The sequence below is a fragment of the Equus caballus genome, chromosome 15 (assembly GCF_041296265.1).
Source record: "Equus caballus isolate H_3958 breed thoroughbred chromosome 15, TB-T2T, whole genome shotgun sequence".
In the NCBI taxonomy this organism is placed as follows: domain Eukaryota; kingdom Metazoa; phylum Chordata; class Mammalia; order Perissodactyla; family Equidae; genus Equus; species Equus caballus.
Genome location: NC_091698.1, coordinates 22,323,344 through 22,349,238, shown reverse-complemented (window position 1 = coordinate 22,349,238; position 25,895 = coordinate 22,323,344). Strand labels below are relative to the sequence as shown.

General features: G+C 38.5%; 1 protein-coding gene across 2 annotated transcripts in view; it reads left to right on the top strand.

The window, feature by feature from the left end:
- The first annotated feature begins 474 nt into the window (after window positions 1-474).
- TMEM182 (transmembrane protein 182) overlaps window positions 475-25,895 on the top strand; it is a 51,935-nt gene continuing 26,514 nt past the window's right edge. The window contains exons 1-3 of one of the 2 annotated variants that reach the window (XM_001488300.5): window positions 475-840; window positions 1,079-1,178; window positions 2,968-3,066. In XM_001488300.5, coding sequence (XP_001488350.1) covers window positions 709-840; window positions 1,079-1,178; window positions 2,968-3,066 — 331 coding nt within the window. In that variant the 5' untranslated portion in view covers window positions 475-708. The remainder of the gene's footprint in view (window positions 841-1,078; window positions 1,179-2,967; window positions 3,067-25,895) is intronic. The other variant, XM_023618504.2, reaches the window with a different exon arrangement.

The window sequence follows — 25,895 nt, the reverse complement described above, 5'->3', positions numbered from 1 at the left end:
TTTTTATATTTTAAATCATTTATGTTATTATATTCTTGATCTTTTAAGTACACATCTGAATGTCTGGGTTGTAAACCCGAACTGTACTCAGTGTTATGTTAGACCATTTGACCCATAAATTATTTTCTGTCCCAAAAATGTCCAAAAGGAATTTAAAAATTAATTGTAACTTCAATTGTATTCACGAGAAGTCTTTGTGGTTCTGTTTGGCCATGATTTATATATCTTCAAAGAGAGTCTGAAGTGTCTTTGGGGTTGTAATGGTCATTCTAGACTAAAAGGAGCTTGTTCAGACACTGAAGGCTTTGGGCCAATACTGTCAATGACTTCATACCATTTCGTCTTCTTTCCACTTCTATGGATTACCCAGAGCAATAATGATAATTCTAGCCAGCTCCTGATCCTCTCTCTACTGTCAGGGCAAGGTCAGCTATTTTTTGATCCCCAAGGGAGAGAGACAGCTCCTCCATCAGTATCCTAAAATAGCCGGCCATTCTCAGCTGCTGGGCTGGAGTGCCTCCAGGGGAGAGTACAGGGAGTACAGATCCCCCCGCGGGAGCCAGGGAGACGCCACCAACACACCAGCTGGGAGAGGCTTCTCAAGAAGATTCCGCCCGCTCAAAAAGTTTTATGTATTTTTGGTTGAGAAGCTAGGTGTCTGCCATTTTTAAATTCTTGTTTATTTAAAGGGAAACCAGTGACTTGAAAATGAGACTAAATATCGCCATCTTCTTTGGGGCTCTCTTTGGTGCTTTGGGAGTTTTACTCTTTTTGGTGGCTTTTGGATCGGATTATTGGCTTCTTGCGACTGAAGTGGGGAAGTGTTCAGGTGAACAGAATGTGCGTTTCTTCTTCAAAATATTGATGTGTTTGTTACTGATGAGGATGGCCTTATATATCTTCTTGAAATCAGAGAATAGTAATGGAGTGTCTGTTTCTTCATAGAAGACGTTTGTAGAAAGCTATTGATCCTCAGTATTTGAGATAAAATACATTGCTTAAAAAATCTCCTGGATGTAATAGTCTAGATTACGTTCCTTGCGTTGACAGCAAGTTACTTCGTTTGTGTTCTGTGCAGATAGAGAACGTCACCTTCCACCATGAAGGCTTCTTCTGGAGATGCTGGTTTAATGGGATTGTGGAAGGGAATGATTCCAATATCTGGAAGTTCTGGTACAGTAAGTACAGTTTAGCTTTATTTTCCTTCTTCTCTTTAAAGTACAAATGAACAACTTCTTGTTTAGTACATGTCACTTACGAAATAGGATTGAGTTCTTAGCGATAGAATCTCAGTAGGGTGTCTTCAAAAGGTTCATGAAGTGATTCCTGTTCAGAAAGTAGAAATGGCTATAGAAATAATTATTTTATTCTAACATAAAATAGGAGTCTGGATATTTATGGCAAAACTGAGTTATCTGCTGTTTCCTTGCTCATATTTAAAATACACTAACCCTAACAAACAAAACAGATGTATGCATGGTAGTATTTTCGAGTGTCTGGTGTTGCTGTGTTGCAAGCAAATGTTTTAGGTTTTTTGGCTATAAACCCCTGAAAGCTCAAATTTAAAAATCAAGAAATAGAGATGTATTATTTCATATTCATGGCTTCAAAGTTAAAAAAAAGTCTCTTTTATAATGGAACTTAATTACCAGCAGTGGTAGATGAAAGCTTGCTCTCTTTGGGCTGAAACCAAGTTTGTGGGCAATATCAAGAAATGCCTTGCTTTTGATGTTTACATCTTCTCGTAGAAACTCTGAAGTTCTTTTTTGAAATAGAATGGGTTTTAAAAATATGTGTTCTTTCAACTTATTTCCTATATTGTATTAATCTTTGAAAATCTATTTATTGAAAATAGCTAGCCTTTATCTTATTGCATCCAACGACAAAAGAACTGTTTATTACCCTAAAGTTTATTGTGGGTTGAAAGAATTAGTCTCCTTATCAAATACTCCTGTGGTAGATCAAAGAACGGTATTTACACAAAAGTCAAGATTATGGGAATATATAGTAAAAATATCTCTCGGAAGACTTAAGCCAGCTGGTGCAAGTTGGCATATGTAGAAGGAACAAAGTAACTATAAAATGACGTTGAGATGAATACGTGCTAGACTATCTTAGAGTCATTTTGGGGAGGAGAATAAGCATGCAGTCTGCCAATGAAAATTATTTAGTCTTTGGTGAAGTAGAGTAAGTCAGACTGTGCAAGAGGAAGATTTTGCCAAGGACTTAGAGAAAGGAAGAATAGTTCACTCCTCCTTAAAATGTACACAATGAAATCTTCAAGTTTTCAAACAACTTAAAGGTTCTCTCTTGTGGTTTCTTCAAATGCTAAAAATGTATTTGAATTATTAACTTGTATGATGTATCATGTATCTTTTCCCTAAAAATAGAATATAGAAGAAATTTTATATTAATTGGAACGGATCAAATTTAAATCTAAGTTTTTTAGATTTTGAATACGATTATTTTTTGAATACTCACTAAGTGCTGGGCATTATGTTAGGAACTGGGGAGTATGGTTATGAAAATAAATGAAACTTGGTGCCTTCAGTTTTAAGGTGATGTTAAGGGCATTCTCTGCGCTTAATTACGTCATGAGCTGGATGTTTTGGATGCGTCCCCTTTCCAGATCTCCTGTACCCCTCAGTATGAGTTTGTTAAGGAAGTCTTACCCCTCCCTCGAGAATTCTCTGAATTTGTTGATCTAACTGGCGGTTTTATTTAGGTTTGCTGCTTTACTTATAGTCTATTAATTATAAATGGTAATCACATCTAAAAAGTACCTTCACAGCAACATCTAGCCGAGTGTTTGACCAAACAACTAGGCACCATGATCTAACCAAGTTGATACATAAAATTAACCATCTTAGAACTTGTGTATCCCCCAGATCCCATATCTCTGTTCTATTAGGACCAAAGGTCTTCACTTAGCTTCCGGTAATACCATCGTTTTGGTCTCCTTCCTAGCCAACCAGCCACCATCGAAGAACTGTACACACGCTTACCTGTCGCCATATCCCTTCCTGAGAGGCGAGCACAATTCGACCTCCTACGACTCTGCAGTGAGTAAGTACTCTCAAAATGTCTCTGAGAAGGACTTGTCTTTCTGAAACGTGCCCACCACAAAATTTTTGTGGGCAACGAAAAATAGTTTAATGTCTATAATTTCAACATTTTCTCTGATATCAATCTGTTATGTATGAAAAAATAGGATATCATTTTTAACACACCATTTATAATTCTGATAGAATATAACTTTGGTCTAAAAGTAAAGCCTTTCTAATTTAGTTGCTACTTATAGAGATAATTTTTTAAAAGTGTGTTTTCTGATAGGGAAATAGTGATCCTCTTTAGGAAAAACTGCTTCTTAAGGGTTTAACTGACCTAAAACTAGTTTTACTTGAAAATATTGTAATATACACCCTGCTTTTAAAACATTTCTTTTTGCAATTGTTATGCATGAGAATATGATTATGCTTCTGTGTTTCTACAAAATGACTGAACTTTGTTGTGTGTGATTTGCCACAGAAGGATAGGCAGAGGTCATTGACTCAGGGTCAGGATTACCTAGCTTCTTTTGTATTTTCATACTATTTGTTCCACAAAAAGTATACAAACTGAGTTTCCATGGGAAGTACAAAATATGTAGTACATAAATCCAGTTTTATAGAAAGTACATAAGCTCAATGTATCAACTTAATTCTCAGCTGGTCATGAAATTTTAAATAAAGGGTGTTTATCCCAATCTTAAAACCAAAGATTTGTATAGAATTTACCAATGTCATAAACAGAGCAAAAAAAATATTTGTGTTTCAAAGAGAATATCTAATATATTTAATGTTCTGAATAAACTTATATTAGTCAGGATTCTCCAGAGTCAATAGGAGATATATAGGAGGGAGCAGGGGGAAGAGAGAGGGAGACAAAGAAATGGATTGATTGCTTGATGGAGGGAGAGATTTTAAGGAATTGGATTATGGGATTGTGGAGGCTGGCAAGTCTGAAGTCTGTAGGGTAAGCCTGCAGGCTGGAGATTCAGATAAAAGTGATATTGTGGTCTTGCGTCTAAAGACTGGAAACTCTGGTAGACTTTCTATGTTGTAGTCTTGAGGAGAATTGCTTTTTCTTCAGGAAACCTTACTCTTTGCTCTTAAGGCCTTCAACTGGTTGGATGAGGCCGACCCCATTGTGGCGGATAATCTGTTTTACTTTCAGTCCACTAATTATAAATGCTATTCACATCTGAAAAGGTCCTTTACAGCAACATCTAGACAAGTGTTTGACCAAACAACTAGGCACCATAGTCTAACCAAGTTGGTACATAAAATTAACCATCACAGAACTTAACGAGTCTTTACATCATTCATCCATTTTTTCATCTTTTTGTAAAATATGTATTTCCACACATTATAATTTTGTCTTAAGTTTGTCAAAGAATATAGCATTTACTTATATTCCATCATTAACATGACATTTTCTGGAGTGGATGTGGGCTCTGGATAGGAAAAGTGGTGAGCTGACACACACCTCTGCCTGTCCACCAGCATTGCTTGTGCTCAAAAGGACTGCGGCTGCTGGTCTTGAAAATGTGTGTCGTGTGGATACTCTTTCCCATTAAAAACTGCATGAAGCATCTCATTCACATTTGTCGGAACCTCGTGCGTCATGTATCATGTGGAACTTCTCACTGATAAGAGAAGAGATGGCATAGGAAAGAGTAAGATAAACCACTTTATATTACTAAAAGTTACAGAAAAGATATCCTATCCTGACATTCTTACTTTCATAAAATGAACTAAGAAGTAGTGCAAGGTTGGCTTTCCAGAAGATGAGGTATTTGCATAAATATTAGCATTGTTGTTGTGGATGTTCATGTGTTGAGGTCCTGTGATGAGATAGGTATTGTGGGCACCGTATGTTTTCAAATGAACCTACCTATTTGAAAAGTCTGCTCCTCAAGGAGAGAGTGAAGAACATGAAAAACAAGGTAACATAATCTATGCGTAATAATCATAAGAGTGATGGATAGTAAATGCATGTCATAAAAATTCTACTGCAGTTACATTTAGAATTATTTTGTAGCACTGCGTATAATTGTGTCAATTTTTGGATCTAGTGACAAAAACATATTCCAATTTTTTTTTAATTATCAAACTCCTCCTTGGCACTCATGTTGTAACATTCGCTTTAAGCCACTTTATCAAACACTGTAAGTAGAAATGACTGAGATAGGAAGAGGTATATCACACAACAGAAATAGTATATACACATTTCATTTATCTTTATAATAATGTATAATGATATCTGATGTTATATTTGGGTGATTTTTTTTTATTGTTTCCGTTATCCAAAAGAAGGGCGTAGATGTCATCAAAGGATTCTACCTGACTGAAAATGTGTGTTTCCTAGTCAAGGAGGCCGCATAGGCCTTCCTAGACCTCAGACTTCATGTAGCTTCATAATTATCTGGCGTTATACATTTGCCAATTTATCTTGGGTAAATTCAAAGTGTTGTTTGTAAAATCTGATGTATCCTGGCCTGGCAAATTATTGGTAAAATGTCTTTGTGTTCTCTTGAGTTTTTACAATTACAATTAACCAAAATTGAAATCAGTAAGAATAATATAGTGTACATGATTTTTCTGGAAAAAACTGTTTTACAATCATTGGATGCTAGTGATGAAATTATTCCATTTCATAATGTGGAAAGTGAGCCTCAGAGAGACTGTCTGCCTCTGTTGTCACACAGCTGATCATTGGCAGAACTAATACAAAGGGCCAAGTTTCCAGATTTTTTATTGATAATGTTATAAAGTAAAGTGAATGGAAAGGCTAATTTTAATGCTTACTATTAAATCTCTTTAAGTATAAATCTTTTACTTGAATCTCAACAAAAGAACAAATTAAACTTAAGTTAGCTTTTTCTACCTTTCTATCTAATTCTGATCTGTGTATAAAGTCAGGTCTAATTCATTGTCTCCTCTACTTTTTTTTAAATCTCAATTACATATTCTCAAATTCAGTTGTGCTCAAATCTAGTTATTTGAATGGTTGCCTAAGCCTAGAAGGGGTCATCTAATTCTCAGAATTGTTTTGTGAGGTAGGATTGTGTACTTTGAAGTCCACCAAACAATTCTATTACCTTTTGATATATGTCAGAATTTAGATTTTCTGGTTTGTTTCATGCTTAAACTCAGTCACTGTTCATTTCTTTGGTATCATTTGCTAATGACGTACTGAACATAGATTAATTTTCAAGATAATTCAACCCCTGAGTGAATTAATCATTTCATTTTGTTGTCCCCATAGCCTTTGACCACACCTCCATCAATGTGCTCATTATACTTAATTATAATTGTTTGTTTACCTCAGTTTCTTCATTATTTATTGCAACTCCCTAAAGGCATAGAATGTAACCAACTCATATTTATAATCCCAGAGCTTAGTATAGTGTCTGGTACTTAGTAGATGCTTAAATATTTGTATAGAATGACAATGCAAAAATTACAGATAGTCTTTTCAGCAATAAACTATTTTAACTTCATTTTTCTAAGTGGAAAATTTTCAAAACTAAATTTCGTGCTTGGCTGTCTTCTTAAGTAGGATATATTGAATATAGTTTTACCTTTTCTTGATGAGTGGGAATAAAAACACACACATGGGCGAGTCACCATGACCTTCTTTGAGTTCCTGAGAATCAGTATTTGTCCTCTTGTCCCAGGGCCTTTGCATGTGCCATCCCTCCTCCCCAGTGCTGTTCCTCTCTTCCCAAGCCCTCCTCCCTCATTTCTCTAACAAAGAGGTTAATCCTCTGAGGTGGTTCAAACTTTAGTTTTCTGAAGAAAGCTTCCTTGCTGGCTCTGTCCTCCTAACGCTTGGGCTAGACTAGGTTCTCCTTTATAAAACCCATGTTTTAATTTGGTAATTTTAGCATAGTTTTATTTACTTGTGTAATTATTTTGTTCATCTACTTTCTTCCCAACTCAACTCTGAGCTCCATGGCAGTGAAGTCTTTTTATGTTTGAATCATTCATTCTTTTACTGTAGACTGAATATTTTTTGTAGGATGAATATTTCTTCAGAGTCTCCATTACTATACTGTTCTGTGGTACTAATATTGATGCCCTAAGTAATTGTTGACGTATGTAGGAATTTTTTAAATCTTTACTAGATGGATCTAGATTCTTCTTTAAAATTTTTTTGATTGTTTTTATAATTTTTAGGCCTTCAACTTTGTTCACATGTCAGCTGTCCTTTGCTTTTATTGTCAATGTTTATCTGTTTAGTATTCTTTTCTGGTCTTTTCATTCTTCACCCTTATATAAAAGATGTAGAGTGAAGTGAATGAAATAAGACTCGAAGCAGGAAGGTAGGTAGGCAAGATATTAGTCAGTAACACATTAGGCTGTCAGTGAAGGAAAACAAACAGCAGGTAAAAAATAAGGGCCATTTTTCCCCCACAATAAGAAGTTCAGAAGCAGCTGCCATAATGATGTTGTCCAGGACCCAGGCCCTTTCAAGCTTTTCTTTCCCCATCCTTGGCAGGTGGACAGTCACTGTGATGTCCTCCTATCTTCAGAAGAGCGGAAGTGTCCTAGAACTCTCCAGTAGATTCCTGCCAATGCTTTCTTCATCAGAGAAAGGCTGGGACGAGGCGCTGTTGGCTGTGTAGCCACTGTAGCAGAGCAGGAGAAGGGAGACGGGCCGGGAGTGAGTGTTGAGTGGATCAACAAAGGATCCTCGTATTCAAGGGGAAGCATCATAATCCTGCCTGAAAGTCATCAGTGCTTGGCGAGGGTGGGACAGCAGAGATGAGAAGGAAATAATGGATATCGATGACATTTGAAGAGTTAATGTATAAAACTCGGTAGCCAAACAAAAGAAAGCTGGAGGAATCTGAGATGGTGAAGAAATTTCCTTTTGAAGAAGGTGTAATTCGTATTAAACAATATACAATTAAAGGTAATGTGGTCACTTTCCTACAAACATCAAATATTATTTTAGTGTATTTCTTTCTAGTCCTTTTTATATGCATATTATACATAGTTTTAATTATTGTAAATACAGATGTATATCTCACTTGTCTATTTTTAAGTTGGCACACATTTCTCCATGTTTTTACCTAATGGTTTTGCAAATTTTAAATATGTTAATTGTTACCTCCACATTAAAAATAATTTTATGCGTGTAACATTTTTCATAATTTGTATTAATTCTTTGGATTACATTTACAGAAGTGTGAATGGTGAATCAAAAGATAGGAATAGGTTTTTTTAATGGTTATTGTGTCACAGTGCCAAGTTGCTTGCCAACAAGTACTGAACTGTGAATGATTTCAACTAAGAAAATTTGGTAAGGAGGACAGAAATAGGAGAATCAAGAAGAGGGGACATGTTTTGAAGTGGAGGACGGGGATTTACTTTGGATTTAAACACATTAAAATTGAGTTGATGGTGGAACACTAGTTTGAAATAAATAATTCAATAAGTAGCTTGATGTGCAAAACTGACTTTCCTGAAAGACATGAATTAGCACAGCAGATACTGATGAGGAAATGCAGAGGTAGTTTTTGATATCAGACATAATCTTTAAGAAAAAAATAATCATGGGAAATAAGCTGGTAAAATATGAGTTATACTTAGCGGGAGAGGGAAAGAAGCAAAGACAGTTCACAAACGAGAAAGAGAAAGAAGCCTTGAGAAGCAAGCTAATTAGCAAGCTGGTGTGCTGTCAAAGGGGCTGGTGGAGGAGAAGGTTTGGGGAAGGAGGTGGTGGTCCTCAATGATAAGTGCAGAATGAATGAGAATGAGAAGGGAGAAGAAGGAATTGGATATTACACTGATAATGCAAAAGTCCTGGTGGCCCTGCCAGCTTCCTCCCCATAACTGCTCAGCTATAGAGGCCCCAAAGGGCAGCTCTTTCCAGGCGCCTCCTTCTAAATCTAAGCCCGCATGCCCTGCTGATCTGACTTGAGATAATCAGACCTTCTGCTCTGTGTCCCACTTTTGCTCACTGCCTATTTCCTCGGATTGGACCTGAGGGCCCTGGCCTCTTTTCCTGGCAACGCTCTTCCTCTCCCAGGAAACCATTCCATTTTCCTGCACATTCTGTTGCCACTGATCCTCCTGAGAGTCAAGCCCTACCCAGGCTTCCTCGTCCTTGTCATCACAGGAGAGGAGAGGTCAGGAAGCAATGATCCTCGTAAAGGGGTGGAGCAACAGAATGATGGGAATGTGAAACCTCACACTGGCTGTTTAGGGAGTGGGCCGTGAGGAAGTTGAGACCTTTGCAATTAGCCAACACTTGGACTTGGAATAGCTACCGAGCCATTCCAAGAGCACAGCATTACAGAGTCCAAAGTCCTCACAAAAACAGTCAGGTGCACACACAAAATGCTTTACTATACTAGCGAAATAAAATATAAAAATGAATGCCCTTATATTGAACAGTTTTAAACAGCATGGAAATGAATTGAAATTTGAGTCTAGAGTTAATATAAATATAAATCCTTAAATAATTGAGGCGACATATCAACATGTCACAAGTATCTAATCTTGTTGGGACAACCGCCCCCCTCCCCAAACTTACAGATCAATTATACTGATGTAGCTGGATCTTATATACCATTTTTTTGTGTGGTCCTATATGTTAATTCTGGACATTGTCTTGAATTTCCCAGATAGTTTTAAACATTTCTGCTCTGCTTTAGTTGTGTAGAAAAAAATCATACCCTGCAAAATTTAATGGAAAATACGATTCAATCTCTCTTTTTTTTGTCGTAAATTTCAAGGACCTAGATATTTGGAAATACCTTAACATCCGCTTAGTTTCCTACTATTCATTCAGACGTTTGGGATCACACAGCCATGACCGAAGATGTTACAGGGTGGCTGCTATCCCGATTTCTGGCTGACGTTTCCTCTGCGAGCCCAGCATAGGCTCCCTTGTGCTCAGGCTGGAGTGCCACCCTCAGGGAAGCTTGCTCAACTTTCACATGCTGCAACTCATGAGGAGACAGTTGGCTTTTCAGTTCCAGGACCCAACATCAAAGCTGTGACAATTTATTCATGGGCATCTAAGGATTGGTTGGCAGTTTAGGTAACATCCCTCCAGTAATGAGGGGGATAGCTTTCTGTAAACAAAGCTGTATGGTTATCGACAATGGTGTAGCTCGACTTCCCCTCACAGAAGACAGGCTCCAGCCTCTACAGAGGGTGCTGGTGATGTCTATGCAATTGTCAGCCACACTCAGAAGCAGAAATCTCCTCTAATGATAGGGAACCTCCTGGTGCTCTAGACCAGGGATTCTCAGCCTCGGCACTATTGACATTTTGGGCTAGATAATTCTTTGTTGTGGGACTGTCTATCGTAGAATGTTTAGTCGCATCCCTAGCCTTTACCCGCTAGATGCCGGTAGTACCCCTCAGTTGTGACAATCAAAACTGTCTCCAAATATTGCCACATGTCCTGGGATGGGTGGGCACAAAATCACCTCAGATGAGAACCACAGGGATAGTCTAGACATTCATTCCCAACACTTCTGACCAGGGCCAAGCTCTTCTTTGAAGTTATACTCGTACTGCCTACACTCTGTGCACAGCTCCAGTTCTGGACCCCAGAGCACATAAATAATAGGTAAATTCCTTCCACCTTCTTTCACGCAGATTATTTAAGCCAAAAAGGAGCAAGGAGCTCATTTAGACCTCTCTTATCTCTAAACATTATGGCTTCTGCCCCATGCTTCAGATCTTTTCTCAGAAGAGGGAATTAACTAGATTTGAGGACGAAAATTATTGTGTGCCTACTGTATGTTGGGCACTGTTCTGAGTGCTTCAGATCAGCCCTAAATTCTTGTCCTCATTGAGCTTTCATTATAGTGGGAAGGCAGAAAATAAAGAAAATAGGTCCATCAAGTACTTGGAGAGAAATAAAAGGGGAGAGGAGTGTATAGAGGGATCTCAATATTAAACGGGGTGACCAGGGAGGCCTGGAAGGTGATGTCTGTTTTGAGTTGGACAGCGCGGGGTTGAGTGGGGTTCCGCCATCCAGCTAAACGGTCTTGGTTCCCTAATCCATCTTTTGGGGACTAGATGGATGCTGTACGGAGAGTGCTGGGCACAGGGACTAGCTCTTGGTAAAGTTTCTATGGGAGTTACAAGCTGGGCTTTCAGGCAGCCTGTCTGTGTTCACTACTTGCAGCCACCACTCCCTGGCTCTGCTTCTTGAGCTCCACAAAATTCACTCCACTCATTTGTAAAAGGAAGATAAGTATAGCATCAACCTCATACAGTTGTTAATAGATAATAGTACAAACGCTTAGCAGAGTGGTTGCCATGTAGCTGGTATTCAATAAATGTCAGCTATTCCTATGGCGCAATACACCAACTTAGAGCGCCCAAAGTAAGTCATCATCAGGACGCATGAATTCATCATAGCTTCTTCCTAGTGAAATGCTGCCTGTTGTCTGAAGTGTGTGTGTGTGTGTGTGTGTGTGTGTGTGTAGCCGCATCAAGTATTTTTCAGAGTTTCTGGCAAAGAGTAAGCACTTGATAAATAATGTTCATTATCAGTATAATGATCACCATCATCCTACTACAGGATAGTTAATATTACCATCTATACTGGCCAGGATTTACCACTATTTGCCTGGTAATATTGATTAAAATTCACTCAGTAAATATTTATTAAGCACGTACTATGTCCAGACACTGCTCTAGGTTCTGGGGAACAGCAGTAAGCCAAACAGATGGAAATCCTTGCCCTCGTGGGGCTGCCATTCCAGTGAGGGGAGTCAGACAAAGCAAAATCAAACAGGTCAATTATATAATACGTTGGAAAATGACAAGTGCTCCAGAGACACATAAAACATGGAAGGATGTTTCTCTCTATTCCTAGTTTCCTGACAGTTTTTGTCATGAACGGATGTTGAAGCCTGTTAAATGTTTTTTCCTGCATCATTGATATGATCACAAGATTATTCTTCTTTAGCATGTTAATATCATGTATTACATTTATTGATTTTCAAATATTGAACCAGCCTTTTATCCTTGGAATAAACCCCACATTGTCATGATGTATAATTCTTTTTATATATTGCTGAATTCTATTTGTTAATATTTTGTTAAGGGTTTCTGCATGTATCTTCATGAAGGATATTGGTCTGTAGTTTTCGTCTTTTGTACTATCTTTCTCTGGGTTTAGATCGGGGTAGTAATGATTTCATCAAGTGAACTAGGAAGTATCCTCTCTTCTATTTTCGGGAAGAGATTGTGGAGAATTGGTGTTAATTCTTCTTTACATGTAAATGTTTTGTAGAATTCACCAGTGAAACCATCTGAGCCAGATTTAACTTCAGAGAATTATGTGTTTAATATATGTGAATTGAATTCTAATAGTTTGTGTTTTTCTAAGAATTAATCCGTTTCATCTAAGCTGTCAAATTTATGTGTATAGAGATGTTCATAATATTCCCTTATTATCCTTTTTATGTATGCAGTATCTGTGGTGATAGCCCCTGTTTCTTTCCTGATGTTGGTAATTTATGTCTTATTTTTTGTCAATATTGTTAGGGGCTTGTTAATTTTATGAACTTTCAAAGATCCTGCTTTCTTTTCATTGTTTTTTTCTATTAGTTTTCTGTTTTGAATTTCGTTTATTTTTGCTCTGATCTTTATTATTTCCTTTGTTCTGCTTGCTTTAGGTTTATCTTGCTCTTCTTTTCGTAGTTTCTTGAGGTGAAAGGGTAGATTATTGATCTTTTTCCCTCTTTTCTAATGTCTTTATTGGTGTAGAATTCACCTTAGCACTGCTTTAGCTGCTTTCCACTCTTGATGTGTTTTATTTTTATTTTCATTCAATTCAGTGTGTTTCTAAATTTCTCTCGAGACAACGTCTTTGACTCAGATTATTTAGACGTGTGTTGTTTAGTTTCCAAGAGTTTGGAGATTTTCCTTTGGTCTTTCTGATATCAATTTTTAGTTAGATTCTATTGTGATCAAAGACAGTACTCTGTCTGATTTAAATTCTTTTAAATTGAATAAGCTTTGTTTTGTGGCCCAGGATATGGTCTACTTTGCTATATGTTCCACGGCACTTGAAAGAATGTGTGGACTCTGTGTTGTTGGATGGAATGCGCTATGAATGTCAGTTAGAAACCATTGACTGACGGCATTTTTGAGTTCTTCCATATCCTGGCTGATTTTCTGTCTGGTTGTTCTATTAATTGTTGAGAGGGGGTATAGAAGTCTCCAACTATAATTGTGGATTTATGTATTTCTCTGTTCAAGTCTATCAGTTTTTCTTCACGTATTTGCAGCTCTGTTTTCAGATGCATACACATTTAGCATTGTTATGTCTTCTTGGTAGAGTGACCCTTTTATCATTGTGTAATGTTGCCAGTAACTTTCTTTATTCTAACATCTACTTTACCTGATATTGGTGCAGCTACTCCTTCATTCTTTGGATTAATATTTACATGGCATATACTTTTTTCATTCTTTTTACTTTCAGCATTCCTATATCGTTCTATTTGAAGTGAGTGTCTAATAGACAGCATGTAGTCGGATGATTTTTTTAATCAAGTCTGCTAAGCTGTCTCTATTTTTTTTAAATTTTAAGACAATTTTTTTTAAAAGTTTTAGTTTCACAGGGAAATTGAGAGGAAAGTACAGAGATCTCTCATGTACCCCTTTCCCCCACACATGCAGGGCTCCCGTATTATCAACATCCCAAATCAGAGTGGTACATTTGTTACAATTGACGAATGTGCATTGACACATCATAACCACCCAAAGTCTATATTTTACCTTAGGGCTCATTCTTGGCATTGTACACTCTATGGTTTTGGACAAATGTTTAATGACATGTGTCCATTATTGCAGTGTCATATAGAGTAGTTTCATGCCCTAAAAATCTTCTGTGTGCTACCTGTTCATACCTCCCCTCCACCTCAACATCTGGCAACCACTGATCTTTTTACTGTCTCCCTAGTTTTGCCTTTTACAGAATGTCATATTGTGGGAATTGTGTTGCCTTTTCAGATTGATTTCTTTTACTTAGTAACATGCGTTTAAGTTTCCTCCATGTCTTTTCATGGCTTGATAGCTCATTTCTTTTTAGTACTGAATAATATTCCATTGGCAGTTATTTTATCCATTGAAGGACAACTTGGTTGCTACCAAGTTTGGGCAATTATGAATAAAGCTGCTATAAACATCTGTGCGCAGGTTTTTGTGTGGACATAAATTTTCAGCTCTTTTGGGTGAATACCAAGGAGAGTGATTGCAGGATTGTATGGCAAGAGTATCTTTAGTTTTATAAAATTCTACTAAATCTTCCACAGTGGTTGAACCATTTTACATTCCCACCAGCAATGAGAGTTCTTATTGCTCTAATCCTCTCCAGCATTTGGGGTTGTCAATGATCTGGATTTTGGCCATTTTAATAGGTGTGTAATGGTATCTCATTGCTTTAATTTGCATTTCCCTGATGACGTATGATGTGGAGCCTCTTTTCATATGCTCATTTGCTATCTTTATATCTTCTTTGATGGGGTGTCTGTTAAGTAAGGTCTTTGCCCCATTTTTTAATTGGGTTGTTTCTTTTCTTATTTTTGAATTTTAAAAGTTCTTTGTATATTTTGGATCACAGCCCTTTATCAGATGTGTCTTTTGCAAATATTTTCTCCCAGTCTGTGGCTTGTCTTCTCGTTTTCTTGACATTGTCTTTTGCAGAGGAGAAATTTTTAATTTTAATGAGGTCCAGCTTATCAATTATTTCTTTCATGGATTGTGCCTTTAATGTTGTATCTAAAAAGTAATCACCTACCCAAGGACACCTAGGTTTTCTCCTTATATTATCTTCTAGGAGTGTTATAGATTTATGTTTTACTTGTAGGTCTATGATCCTTTTTGAGTTAATTTTTGTGAAGGGTGTAAGGTCTGTATCTAGATTCAGTTTATTGCATGCAGATGTCTACTTGGTCCTGCAGCATTTTCTTTGCTCCATTTTATTATCTTTTCTCCTTTGTCAAAGATCAGTTGACTATATTTATACACATCTATTTCTCTGAGTTTTTTTTGTTGATTCTTTTAGGTTTTCTACAGAGGTGATTTCCACATTGATGACCTCAATCAATAAACAAAGACAATTTTATTTCTTCCTTTCCAACCTGTATACCTTTCATTTCCTTTTCTTGTCTAATTGTATTAGCAAGGACTTTCAGTGATGTTAAAAAGGAGTAGTGAGAGGGGATATCCTTGCCTTGTTCCTGACGTTAGTGGAAGAGCTTTGAGTTTCTCACCACTAAGTATATTAGTTGTAGAGTTTTTGTACATATGCATTATTAATTTGAGAAATTTCCCTTCTATTCCTAGTTTCCTGAGAGTTTTCTGTCATGAATGAGTGTTGGATTTTGTCAAAAGCTTTTTCTGCAGCTATTGATATGATCATGTGATTTTTTTTTAGATTGTTGATGTGATGGATTACATTAATTGATTTTTGTATATTGAACCAACCTTGCATACCTGGGATAAATCCCACATGATCATGGTATATCATTCTTTTTATACGTTGTTGGATTCAATTAACTAGCATTTTGTTGATGCTTTTTGCATCTATGTTCATGAGAGATATTGGTTTGTAGTTTTCTTGAAATGTCTGATTTTGGTATTAGGATAATGCTGGCCTCGTAGAATGAGTTAGGAAGTAGTACCTGTGCTTGTATCGGCTGAGATATTGTAGAGAACTGATATAATTTCTTCCTTAAATGTTTGGTAGAATTCACTAGTGAACCCATCTTGGCCTGGTGCTTTCTGTTTAGGAAGATTATTAATTATCACTTCAATTTTTAAAATAGATATAGGCCAATTTAGATTGTTTCTTTTTATTTGAGTTTTGGCAGGTTATCTCTTTTAAGGAATTTGTCCATTTCATCTATCATTTGTCCATTTCATTATCAAATTTGTGGGTATAGAGTTGTTCATAATATTCCTCTATTATCTTTTTAGGTTTCACGCAATGTGTAGTGAGGTCCCCTCTTTCATTTCTGATATTAGAAATTTGTGTCCTCTCTCTTTTTTTGTTAGATAGGCTGGCTAGAGGTTTACCAATTTTATTGATCTTTTCGAAGAACTTTTGTTTTTGTTGATTTTCTCTACTGATTGTCTATTTTCACATTCATTTATTTCTGCTTGAATTCATATTATTTATCTGCTTCTGCTTACTTTGAATTTAGTTTGCTCTACTTTTTATAATTTCTTAAGGTGGAAGCTTGGATGATTGATTATAGATCTTTCTTCTTCTAATAGGTATTCAATGCTGTAGATTTCCCTCTCAGCACTGCTTTCCCTGCTTCCCATATATTTTGATAAGTTGTACTTTCATTTTCATTTAGTTGAAAATATTTTTTAATTTCTATTGAGATTTCTTCTTTGATGCATGTGCTATTTAGAAGTGTTTTTTGTTTCAGTTTCCACATATTTTGAGATTTTCCCATTATCTTCTTCTTATTAATTTCTGATTTACTTCCACTGTGGTCTGAGAGCAGACATTGTTTGATTTCTATTCTTTTAAATTTGTTAAGGTGTGTTTTATGGCCCAGAACGTGGTCTGTCTTGGTGAATGTTCCATGTGAGCTTGAGAAAAATGTGTACTCTGCTGTTGTTGGGTGAAGTATCCTATAGATATCTATTCTATCAAGTTGATTGAGTGTTCTTGAGTCTAGCTAGGTTCTTTCTGATTTCCTGCCTGATGGATCTGTCCATTTCTGATAGAGGGGTGTTGAAGTTTCCAACCAGAATAGTGGATTCATCCTTTCTTCATTTTGGTTCTATCAGTTTTTGCCTCACATAGTTTGATACTCTGTTGCTGGGTGCATGCACATTAAAGCAAAGCTGTCTTTTAATTAGTGTATTTATACTATTTATACTTAATATCATTACTGATATGTTAGGCCTTAGCCCCGCCATTTTAATTTTTGTACTCTGTTTGTTCTATCTGTTTTTCATTTCTGTTTTCTTTTTCCTGACTTCCTATGGGTTAATTGAATTTTTTTACAATTCCTTTCCATTTTGATTTATCTATTGTTTTTGAGTATATCTCCTCTCTCTTCCTGTTTAGACTATCCACTGAATTTTATTTTTGGCTACTATATTTTTCATTTCTAAAATATCATTTTGGTTCTTTTTTTGGGGTTTTTTTGTTTGTTTGTTTCTTTGCCAATACATTTTTTTTTCTCTTTGGTTTGGTTCAAGCATGTCCATATTGTTCTTTGAAATGTTTTTATCATGAGTCATTCAAAATCCTTGTTCGATAGTTTTAACATCTCTACTCTATCTGTTGACATCTATTGAGTGATCTTTTGCACTGAAGTTGAGATTTTCATGATTCTTGGTAGGACTAGTCATTTTTTTAAATTAAAATCTGAAATTTGGGGGTATTATTTTCTGAGACTCTGGATCTTCTGTTTGGGGCAGCTGTTTTGATACTGTTCCTGTAGGAGAAGAGGTGGGCATTGCCTCAATAAAATCAGGTGGGGGTGGAATTCTAGGTTTCCCATTTAGTCTGTGTTGACTTGTGGAGGAGCCATCCTTGGTACTGCTGGACAGTCATGAGAGTTCTGGCTTTTCGCTATGCTTCCATTGGTAACATCCTGGCCAGGAGGGGCAGGATTGAATCATTACAGCTTCTACCATGGCTTCCACTGATATGGTGGGTATGCAAGGGTGGCCTCATTACTACTGGGGTGGTGAAAATCCTAAATCTCCTCTAGGCTTCTTCTCATATCACTCTGGAGGGAAGGGATGTTTAATTTCCACCTTGTAGGGGTAGAAGTCCAGGCTCTCCACATGGTCTCCACTGTCTCTGTGAATGGTGGCCTCATTATCCCTGCAGAGGTGGAAGTCCTGACTGCTTATTCAGCTTTCTCTGACACAGCCTTGTGCGTGTGTATATGTGTATGTCAGGGGTGGGGTGAGATGGGGCATGTTATTATAGTCTATCAAGGGTTGAAGTCTAGGCTCCCCTCTTGGTTTTTGCTGATGAGAGTGCAGTTAGGGGCAAAAGTTTTATTCCGTGGTGTTTGGCTGGTATAGAGTGCTTATTTTCTAAAAGTGTCTTGCCTTGCTAGGTGGCCCTTTACTTGGTCCTTTGGATAAACAGTTTTTGTTGGGGTGCTTTTTTGTCTCTGATTATTTGGAATTTCTGGGTTTCTGGCTTTTCCATCTCCACTCACACCATAGGATGGGGGCTGAACGTTACCACTTGGTGGTAATAAAAATTTCACCTTCCTTTCCTCTCTGACGCCACCCCAGGAGGGAGGCTGGAGTGTTCCTTATAGTCTGGTGAAGGTGGAATCTGGACTCTTCACTCAGACTTTGCTGACATTTTCTTTTGTGGTGTTTGACTGCAGTAGAACAGCTATTGTCTAAATGTTTTTTGTCTCGATAGGCTGCCTTTTTACAGGTACTTGGTCTAGACTGACCAGTCTTGTGTTGTCTGTGTCCATTGCCATTTCCTGGTTATTGGCTCCTCTAGCTCCAAGTATGGGATGAATGAGACACAGAAAAAGCCCAAGGAGCTCACCACCACATCGTTCCTTGGATTCCAAGTTCCCTGGGTGGTCTGGCTCTTTTCTCCTTCTTTCTGAATCTTCTTCTGTTCGTTTCATAGATAATCTCCAGGGATTTTAGTTGTGATTAAAAGAAGCAATAGAGAAAAGTATGTCTGCTTCGTCTCCCTGGCAGCAGTTCACTTTATCTGGTGGTATTATGAGGGAACAGCTGACAGGATTTGCTGATGGATTGAGTGTGGGGTGTGAGGGAAAGAAGAGTCAATGATGACTCTTTTTCTCCTTAGCAACTGGAAGGATGAAATCGCTATTATTAGAGACGAGGAAGGCTGAAGTAGAACTGATTTCTAAGAGGAAGTTTTGGCAGTTTTTGGACATGTTATGTTGAGGACACCTAGTGGAGATGTTATGTAGGCTTTTGGATCGCAGAGTCTGGAGTTCAAGCTGGAGGTCTGGGCAGGAAATGTACATTTGGGAGTCGTTTCATGGAGGTATATTTAAAGCCGTGGGAAAAGATGAGACCATTTTGGAGAGAAACAGAGAGAGATAGATGTGTAGAGAGAAAGGAGATGGGTCCAAGTATTGAGCCCTAGGATGCTTTATTGTTAAGAGATCAGGGAGAAGAGGAGGGGCCCACAGATGAGACTGAAGATGGGTAGCTAGGGAAGCAGAAAGAAAACCAGGGGAGTGTGGTGTTTTGCAAGTTGGACAGAGAAAGTTTTTCTCAGAGAGGGGAGTGATAAGTTTGGCCAATGCTGCCAAGAAGTAGAGTAAGGCATGGACTGAGACCTGACCTTTGGATTTGGCAGGCTGTCCACAGCAATTTGACCTCATGTGTTCCAACTGGATTTCTTTCTTCTTAGGCTCGCTATCACCATTTCCCTTTAACAGATCACATTTTGTGTAATCTCTTTTTTCTTTCTTCTATCTGTAGATAGTAATATATGAATGATAAACATAAGCACTGTTTCATAAATTTCAGTGCTGGCATGAAGAATTAGACTCAGTGAATTTATCAATACCATAAATTGCTCAGAGGCACCATGATAATTTCTTCAAAGCTATTCACTTCTATCCATACTTTTTGTTTCTGCGTATTGAAATCTACTAATCTATTGACAAATATATAAAAGAGAAAAATTTTATTTATCTTGTAAAAGTCATTAATATCACAACAAAATGACTTATTTCATTACTTCTTGCAAGCTCCTATTCTGTGCAATCCTTGTGCTAGCCCACCCACTTTACTTTACAAATATTGCCTCTTTGGATCTTGATTACAGCACTATAAGGTAGGACATATAGCTGCCATTTTAAAGCCAAGGAAACTGAGAGCATTCAGGTTTCTCAACTCAAAGATCATGCTCTGCAGTGAGCTGTGTCTATTTCCATAATCACATCCTTGATAACATTGTAAGGGAAATTGTTTCATTTTCTTAACAAGCAGTATATACTTTAAAACAAAATCTGTTTGTTGATTAGAGAAGAATTGGTAGGTTCTGTTATTTTACTTTTTAATTTTGGTATGATCAGTCAATATCAGTTTTTCTTTTACTATTTATTACTCTTCACAAACAAGTTTGGGGGTATAGAAGTAAAACCAAAATGATTTTTAAATATAGTTATTTTAAAATATGGTTGATTTTTATAATGTGATTTTCCCAGTACTCATATTCATTGCTTCCAGTCTGTTTGTGGAAGTGACACATTTTATGGAAAGCAAAGTGTTAACTTGTTTCCAGAGCAACAGCTGTTGTTATGCAATATGGAGGGTATTTGCTGTAACAGCTTGCTATGTTGAGTAGCTAGAAAGGGAAGTCTTCCAAAGATGTATCCTATCACTGCAAATAAATAAATAAAACCAAATCCTCCACTAGACCACATATAGAGTAGCTATGGGAATGCTGTGTTTGATCTTTTCAATGATTTTCTGTTTAAAATGGACAGTTTTAGAAGACTGGACTTTTCAAGCAGAGATTTGGAAGTTCAACCTATGAAGTTCATTATCAAAGGGGAATATTGACCATCCAATTGCTGGAACTCTAACCAGAACAGTTGAAAGTGACTTCTGAGACCACTGGTTCTACCTGTTTAGCAAGAAACACACAGAAAACTAGGAAGGCTGGTTAAGTGACTTGCTTGGAAAGAACACACAGCAAATAGTAGGCAGGTCAGTGAGGAGAACTCGAGGCTGCCAGTAGGCGTTTCTACCACATTCCTTCAGATCGATCCCTAGAAGAGGCCAACTCAATGAAAGATGCCCATGGGGGGTTTAGGTACTATACTTGGTAGATGCTGATTGTGAACAACAAAGACCATGTTTCCTGCTCGGTGGAGAAAATGTGACTCTGAGTCTGTTCGTGAATAAGCAATGTGCGGAAGTTTGTTCCGGAGTAAACGAGGAGTGCTTGCCCTGCCAGAGATGCCTGCTATGTCCCAGCTATCTTCTCTGTCCCCACGAGACACTCATCTTACACTGGCTGTGCTAGCACTCCTTGCATGTGTGCTTTGCATCCAAAAGTACGTAGGTGCTTATTCTGAGCTGGCCGAGTATCTTTCCAAGGCATTTGCTGGCAAGGACAAGCCACTACTTGCCACACAGCCCTCTCCCCCAGCAGCCAGTGGTCACTCTCATCTCTATACCTTTATGTTCTTCTTAGAAACTTTTTAGCTTCCTTTCTTTTTCATTACAATTCCTTGATAAGTCTCCTTGCCCATTTCATTTTCCCCACAAGGCAGGCTAGTTTCCTGGAAGTAGTGTCAGATTTTCCATTGCCTTTATCTCGTGGTATTTTACCCCTTAAGAAAAAAAATCAGGAAAATATATTATTTCTATAAGAAAGAAAAGGGGGAATGTGTTTTTCTGCCTTTTTCTTTTCTAGCTTTCTCACTGAAAACACCCTCCCCCCCCCAAAAAAAAAACTAGACTTCCAACCTTTTGCCAGTGGTTTGATTATCAATAGATTGAAGCTCCATGTGGACAAAAAGCCTCTTGTAAGTTAATCTGTGATTTTTCTTATCATTTGTAGGGAAAGTTTTACACAATGTGGGCCAGAATGTTCCACTGGGAGATGACTATACCCTACATCTGCCTCTCACTCTAGCCTCCTCCTGCCTCTAGCCGCTTCCCCTAACACCAAAGCTTTTCACTCTCTGTGCCTTCACACTGAGCTCCTTGCACATACCTGCTTTCCTCCCGGGTTTCCTTTCTTTGTGCTTTCTGCTCTCTGCCTCCGTTTCCTGCATCCCTGCTCTCCCTTTTGAGAATCACCTCCTCCAAGAAGACTTCTGCCATATGCCAAGATTGGGTTAATACTCTTCCTCTATTCTTGTATAGTATACTATAGAGTTCTGTCCTTACACTTGACCTGCTGGTAGTCATCTGATTGTGTATTTCTCTCCTATTAGATTGCTTGATGGCGATTGTGTCTTTCTTTCTTATTAGACTGCTTGATGGCACATACTGTACTTTTTTTCATGTCATGTCACCAGTAAATGTTTACCTAGCACAGTGCCTGATACAAGGTAGATTTTTCAATCAATGTTTGAGTACGGGTGAATGAAAGAGTGGAATTCAATTTAGTTGTTAATCATTGCTTTCGTTGGGTGTTTTATAATAAAAGTAGAGGGAGGAAATATTAAATCATTTCAGTGCTGTGGAATCCTAAACTAACTTTTCTGATGCAGAAATAGTAGAAAGTGCTTTTGAGTCACAGGTCTAAGAAGATTTTTGGATGTATGGTTGTAATATGAGAAAAGATCATAAAATTCCCTGGAGAAATGTGATTTCTAGGATGTAAGAGATTTGTAGAGGCAATCACCTGAAGATGTGAAAATGAAGACTTGGGGGTCCTAGACTGCTCACGACAGAAAACTTACAACTAAGTATGCGAGGCTTTGCTGTAATTATTGTCCATTGTCTGTACAAAAGCTTTGGATAAACAGGTTCAACTTTAACATTTAGAAAAGCATATAAAGAAAGTGGGCCTAAAAATGTTCCTTTCATGGCTTAATATAAAGGATAGCTAGTCTTCTCGGGTATAGATCAGATTTTTTAAAAGGGATTGGTGAAAGATGAAATTTGTCTCAATTCTGGTATTTTTAGAGTTGAGCAGGAACACTTACAGAAATCCCCAATGATCTTGATTCGTTTCTCTGCACTGGGTATTCAGGAGCTTGGACAGGGTGATTGCATAGTCCTCAGTATTCATACTTAGTACCCAAGTGTTAGCGTCTCATTACTTGATTCCTCAGCTCTTCTTGTTTCTTCCTAGTAGGGATTTAGGTGATAAAGATTCTCCAACTATTGTGGGAATGAGGCCAAGATCATGGATTTATTTCCATTTGAGTGAGTTTGCTTAATTCTGATCCATGGCCATTAAAGATCCCACCAACCTTAAGATTTCAGTGGAGACTGAGTGATAAATTATTGATGATTCACTCATTCGTATTTTATTGAGCATCTATCACATGCCAGGCATAAAGCTTCCTGTAGGGTTAGAAACATGAGCCAGACTGAGTCTTTGCCCTAAAGGAGTTCACAGTGAAGAAGTGAAGGTGGATGTGCAAGGAAAGAAAAATGATACAGAGGGCTGAGTTCAGGGACTCGTGCGTGTCCAGAACACTGATTGAGTATGAAGGCCAGGCACTACGCTCAGTGTTTACCTACGGTAACTCAGTCCTGTTAACACCACCATAAGACAGGTATCATTATTATCACATTTTCGGGAAGGAAACTCAGGCATGAGAGGCTAATAAGTAACTTGCCCAAGGTCACACAGCTGGTAAGGGGATCAACTCTTGAGTCTGTATACACTTCTACTGATTCTGGGCTCTCCTGCCTTTTGGTGAAGGTGAGGAAATAACTCCACTCTGTCCTTTCAAGGAGGGAAGGATGTTTGAGAGGACCTAGAATGACAAATAGGAGGGCTGTTTATTCTAGCTAAGTGAAGCGCTCTTGCAAAAGCCTGGAGGCTTGATAACAGCATACCCCCCATCCATGCCCCAGGAAACTTCAGTATAATTCCAGCGGTTTCTGGAGGATGAAGTTGGAGGAGCCAGAATGGGAGGATTTGAGCCTAGAAGGCTTCAATGAAGCAATGGCAATTTATTTGAAAAAACACAACAAACCTGGAGACTAATGGTGTCTGAGACTGTGTTCAAATCTTGACCATGTCATTTACTGCCTGTTTAATTTTTGGACCTTTGTTCAACCTCTCTGAGCCTCATCTGTAAAATATAAACTAGGGAGTGCTGTGATGGTAGAGGAAAGAATACCTGTAAAGGCTGAGCCGCTGCGGAGCATACAGCACCTTCTCAATGCAATCAGCAGCTCCTGAGAGACCCAAAGGCCCAGTGGTTCTCAAGCTGGCTGTACATTTCATTCTCCTAGGGGGCTTTTAAAAATACAGTTGCTTGTGCCCACCATCAGAGATTCTCATTTAGCTGGTCTGCTTTGGAATCCCGGTTTGGATATGCTGTTAAAGTCCTCCAACGCGCTCTGATGCTGGGGTAGGGGTGGGAACTGCCAATCCAGGCCTCCGAGGCTGCAGGGGTCAGAGGAAGACCTGGGAGCTGGAGTTAATCCCAGGGTGCTTACCTGGCCCCTGCCTTAGGATCTGAGTGGCTTTGTGCACAACACCACTGGAGGGGAGGAGACAAGTTTTTCCTCAGCCACCTTAGGTTCAGTGACTGGTGTCTTGCAAATTAGACTGTGAAAAGATACAGGAAAAATGTATTATTATGTATGTATATGGAGGCCTTTATAGAAAAATGAAGACCCAAAGATAGGCCTGAGAGCCTATATATCTTTTTAACAAAGAAAGATGAATGTGGAGGTGTGACAAGACAAAGGAAAAATGAGTTTGGTCTAGGGGCAGAAAATTGTGGGAAAGTGACCAGGAAATGTCGGGGGAAACTGATGATAAGGGTTGTTTTAATAGATTTGTTGGTAGACCCATCTTGGTGTTGATTTTCTGTTCTTCTTCAAGGCCACAAAAACTCCCCTGGAAGAAAGGATTTGTGGCAGTCATTTCTCAGAAGTTTCTGCTTTTAGTCAGACAAGGAAAACTAGATGGTTTCTTTCTGTATGCACTGAGTCTCATTTGCTTCCAGCTCAAAATAATCCTTACGCCAAAGTGGCATATTTTGGGGTAGAATATTCTGATCCCCTTTACCCCTTCTGAGAGCCTTGGTTTCCTTGCTCCTGTGACCTTGAGGCTGCTGGTTGCTGTGTCGTCAAGCTGCATTCCACTATTACGCCTATCACTGCAGCCACCACCATGCCTGCCTCTAATACTGCACTGCCATCCTCCCAGCACCTGGCAAACCTCCCTTCCTACCCCCCAGGATCCTTAGGAGAGCAGATGAGGTAATGACCATGGATGCACTCTCAAACCTGGAAAGCTCTCTACCCATGTGCGGAAACCCGTTCTTCTCCTGCTTCAGGGACTTTCCCAAGGTCACAGCAGCATGGAAGGTGAGGGCCCTGGCCCTCCTGCCCATGGCACTTCCCCCTCTCAGCTATGCCTTCCCTGCCAGTATTTACAGTGGGGAGGTAAATAAACTCCATTGGCTCTCTCAAAAAAATCTGAAAAAAATCAATGGACTGTGCAGAGCATGTGACTTGGCTTGGCACTTCCTCAGTGGCGGAGCTCAGACACGGACACACTGTACAGCCTGTCCTTCTGCTGTGGTGCAGGCATTCCTGTATTTTTAGACCTGCCTGACACTGCCAAGACAAGTAGTATACGGAGATGCAGGACAGGCTTGCTGGCCTGTGCAACAGAAGCCTCTCGCCTAAAGCTATGGCAGCATATGCCGGAGGCTCTCGTTTGCCGCTGAGGATGGTGGAGGGGGCGGGCGTGTTTTGTTTTGGCTTCATTTAGAACATTTTATAGCACTTCACACTGTGTGTGCTCGGGGATGTGTCGAAACATGGGATTAGCTTTATGAACTAGCTTTGTGAGGTGTCTGAGGCAAGATAGCAAGTTTTGGAAAATGAATAACACTTAAGTTTATCTTTAAACTGCAAATACAATATTTACATTTTTATATACACAACAAACTAATTTATCAAAACACTACGAATTTGGGATTGTGATCATTTGGGTTGAATTTTCCCTGTATACTCTGTATGGAAGAGGGTTTGTTGTGTAAATTAAAATATTACAAAATCTAGAGGAGATTTGGTAATATCTTAACCGAACAAACAGTTTTGGCATACAAATGAAAACCCAGGAAGACAGCCTTTATTCTTGCTGGTGTCTTACCGCCCGTAACAACAGTATTACTGAAGCTTATTCCTTCTCTGTCCACACTGCCCAGC